This window comes from Euphorbia lathyris, chromosome 9, assembly GCF_963576675.1.
Source record: "Euphorbia lathyris chromosome 9, ddEupLath1.1, whole genome shotgun sequence".
NCBI lineage: Eukaryota > Viridiplantae > Streptophyta > Magnoliopsida > Malpighiales > Euphorbiaceae > Euphorbia > Euphorbia lathyris.
Window position 1 is genome coordinate 71,758,152 of NC_088918.1, and position 4,038 is coordinate 71,762,189.

General features: G+C 29.8%; 1 protein-coding gene across 1 annotated transcript; it reads right to left on the minus strand.

The window, feature by feature from the left end:
- Positions 1 to 545: 545 nt before the first annotated feature.
- On the minus strand, positions 546 to 3,248 carry LOC136207421 (transcription factor MYB114-like). The gene is made up of 3 exons (XM_065998677.1): positions 3,131 to 3,248; positions 2,085 to 2,214; positions 546 to 1,068 (listed from the first exon to the last, which is right to left on the minus strand). The coding sequence occupies exons 1-3, from the start codon at positions 3,246 to 3,248 to the stop codon at positions 546 to 548; spliced, it is 771 nt and encodes a 256-aa protein (XP_065854749.1).
- Between the last annotated feature and the right edge of the window lie 790 nt (positions 3,249 to 4,038).

Here is a 4,038-nt window from a genome sequence, read left to right on the forward strand (position 1 = left end):
GTATAAAGAAAAGAATTGTCTGTTCTCCACAGAAAAGCAAGAATTTTTTTATATTATCAAACATGTAAATAACAAAGAATCCACTTCCTTTAGAAAATCAATGATAATCTTGCATCTTTCCAAAATATCGGCACAACCGGAACCTTTAGTCCTGGAGGAGGAACGAGAGGAGGCATAGGTTTCCATACCAGGAAATTGATCGTCGTCCGGGGACGAGCCAGAAATGGGTCAGTCAATCCGCCTTGCTATCGAAGAACAAAAGCTCATAGAATAAAGAACCGTCATTGAACAAAGAACTCAAAATTTCAATTTCCTCGACATTTGAAAAGAGAAACGTGAAGGAGAGAGATTGAAAAGAAAGAGAGAAGAAAGCTGTAAGTTTGATTTTTTGTTTTTGTTTTGGAATTTATCAATAATAATTAGATAATAATAAAGCATATAAAATTATAAAAGAGATGCATTAATAAAATAGTAACAAAATTAAGAATTTTCCTAAAATAATAGACCCGACAAATCAACCAGTCGGGTATTCTATATTAATAAGTTCACATGGATAAATCATGTGCAGCATCAAGAAGATCGTTAAGGCTGACATCATCAATACAAAAATCAGTCCAGACAATATTATCTTCAGGATAATAATTCGGCTTAATATTGTTGTCTGCATTTCTTCCAATTTGTTGTGCAATACTTTCTTCTGGTTCATCATTGTTGTTTGACTTTTTCATTTCCTGCTCCGGCTCATCTCCATTATCATTATCATCACTTATCAACATTTCCCACCATAAACTACTTTCATTGTTATTTGCGGATTGAGGCAAAGTAAATATTAGAGAGTCTTTACGTTGATCACCAGTTGTATCGCCAATCTGAATATTATTTTGATCATCAGACAAGAAAATGTACTTATTAGATAAAGTATGAGGTTTTGGTCTGAAGATGTTGTTTCTTGTTATTTGTGATGTTGGAATTTCATTTGAAGAAATTTTCTTCTTAATATGAGTGTGCCAACAATTCTTTACGTCGTTTGCAGTTCTTCCCGGCAATCTGCCGGCAATTAGTGACCATCTGCATATATTAATCAATATATTTTTTAGTGATCCAAACAACATTTATATATATATATATATATATATAGGTAAATAATTTATTAGTTCTCTCATTTTTACCTAACACACTATTTAGTCTCCCTATTTTGAAAAACACATTATAATTTCACTATCCTTTGTCACTTTTAACATTTTGGTCATTCTGTCTACTTTCTTAGATTTTTAACCATTATATTCGGTATAAACAGGTAGATAGAAAATAACAAAGTAATATGATCATTTTGTATCGCATTATAGTTACCATGAAAGCTAATATATGTTTGGTTAAAAATCTAAAAAAAATAGATAAATAGACTAAAGAGTTAAGGGTGACAAAATATAAGTACCTTATGATGTGTTTTTCAAAATATGAAACTAAACAATGTGATACATAAAAATATAAGGACTAATATATGTGTCTAGGAAAATCAACTCTCCATTTTATCTTGAAAACATTTTATTTACCACCCTCAAGTGGCAGGAATTATTATTATTTTTTTTTTTTGCTAAGTTGAAGTGCGTATTACTTAAAACCACTTTAGTGCATCAATAGAGCACTTTGAAAAAGTTCAGAGATTTAATAAATTACTTTAAGAAAGTTCACGATGTAAACAAGACATTTTCAAAATATAGTGGGATAGTTGATTTTTTTTTTTTGAACAAATACACGATATTTCTTGAGACTAAAAATGTATTAAGCTTTTTCTTTCTTTTTTATTAATATAAAAGAATGTTATTTGACCTTAACTATTAGTTTAACTTTTTAGTTCAACCAGTTTATTGATATGGTATCAGAACCCCATAGACCAAATGATTGAGAGTTTGAATATTAACAACCTCATTAATTGGAGAAATTAAAAAAAAAAGGTAAGATAGACATATTGTATATATTTCAAATCCAAATAGCATTTGCGTGTAGAGGCATGTCAAAAATTAATATAAAAAATATTGTTAGGTGTTAACTTTCCACCATAAAGGTATGTATCACTTCCTTACCTGTTACCTAAGAGATTATGCATCCTCATAATTAAGTCAGCTTCATCCTCTTCAAAATGTCCTCTTTTTATATTTGGATTCAGATAATTTACCCATCTCAATCGGCAACTTTTTCTGCATCTATTCAATCCTGAAAAATATATGAAATAAAAAATTATATGTACAAATATAAAGAGAGAAGGTTCAAATTTGTCTAAAGAAATGTAGCTTTACCCCTAACATATCGAGCGGTACAATTTTACTTATAATGTTTCTAAACAAAGTTAATTTTACTCATATCTAACAGAAAATTTAAACAGACCGAAAAACGTGTATTTGACGTATTATCAAACTGTCACATCGGATCTTTTGAACATCAATTAAGTCTAAAATGATTTTTTTACTAATACAGTTATAAACAACCTACCAAAATATAAATATTTAAAGTTATCAAATACAAGTTAATCACAAAATCTATCTAAAATATTTATTACATTATTAAAGCAGTTATAAACAACTTGTCAAAATGCATGAAACTACTTCAATTATCAACAAACCTTATTTGAAAGATCTGATGTAGTAATCAAATAAATGTTTAATCAGCCTGTTGAATTTTTTGCTTGCTCAGGTAAAACTGCTTGTACATTAGACGTAAATGTTTCCCCTAAAATGATAGGGGCGTATTTACACCTTATCCCAAATATAAATTAGCTGAATTTACTTATTATATTTCATACACTTTCGAACACAAACATCCTTTCGAACACAAACATCCTTTTAAATTTGAAGTATGAACAACACCTTATCGATATTAAAAAAAATTCAGATTTCATTATTCGATTACTCCGTCATTTGATCTAAGAAACTTCAATACAATATCATGTAAAATGTACCATTTGATCTAATTAGGACCGGTTCTGATGGTGTGTAGTAAGTGTGACGATACAAACCTATAAGTTTGATATATTATAGGGATAAGTTACAACATTTGCAAATTCGTTGTTGTAGTTAAAACTAGAAGTGAACATCATGAACATTATTGGATTAAGAAAAAATAAGAGAAAAACCAGCACGAAGAGGAAGGCGATGCCATTGTCCTTCACCATACTTTGCAATGGATGCCCGTAGACGATCATCTTCTTCAGAACTCCATGCTCCTTTTCTCACTCCTAAGCTCTGCTTCATTTCATGCATATATGTAAAGGTAGGTGTCTACAATATATATGCTAAAGCATGTCAAAATAGAGGTATAAATACCCGTATATCCATCCATGCTTTGGGGAGTCCTATTATTTTAGAGATACCAACTTCGATATTATATTTCTTTGTTAATGAATTTAAATATAATAAAATCAAATTTAATATTATTTAGAAATAATAAATGAGAAATAGTTAAATGAGTATAGTATAGTGGACAACACGAGTTGTGTGTTACTGTTGCTGAGAGGCAATGATCGAGAAAAAAAAAGACATTGTGTGCTACTGTTGCTGGAGGCAATGAGTATAATATAGCCGAACTAGAAGTTAATATTATAATTATTCTTTATTAAGAGGTTCTTTTTATCATTATAAATATATTTTAATAAGGGTTTTTTAATCATATACATACCTTTTAATAATTGATTTTTCACTACACCGATAACCCCTTCAGATGACAGTTAAAAACCGTCGTCCCAAAAATAATTAACTGCACGGGGCTCGATACCATCTGATGATGCTTCTGATGACAGTTGCTGATACAGATTGAAGACGAACTTGATGATTTTAAACGTAAATCAACAAAGAGTTTCTTCATTAGCTAAACTAGGAGTTAATACCAAGATATAGGTATGAAAAATTTACTCTCAAAGAGAAATATTGTTTGATTGATAAAAGTTGAGGTTCATCCTTACAAACATGGGTTTAAATACTTCACCTAAAGAAAGATAATGAACATAATTTCCCTTACCAGGGTTACAACACAAGAAAGAACATA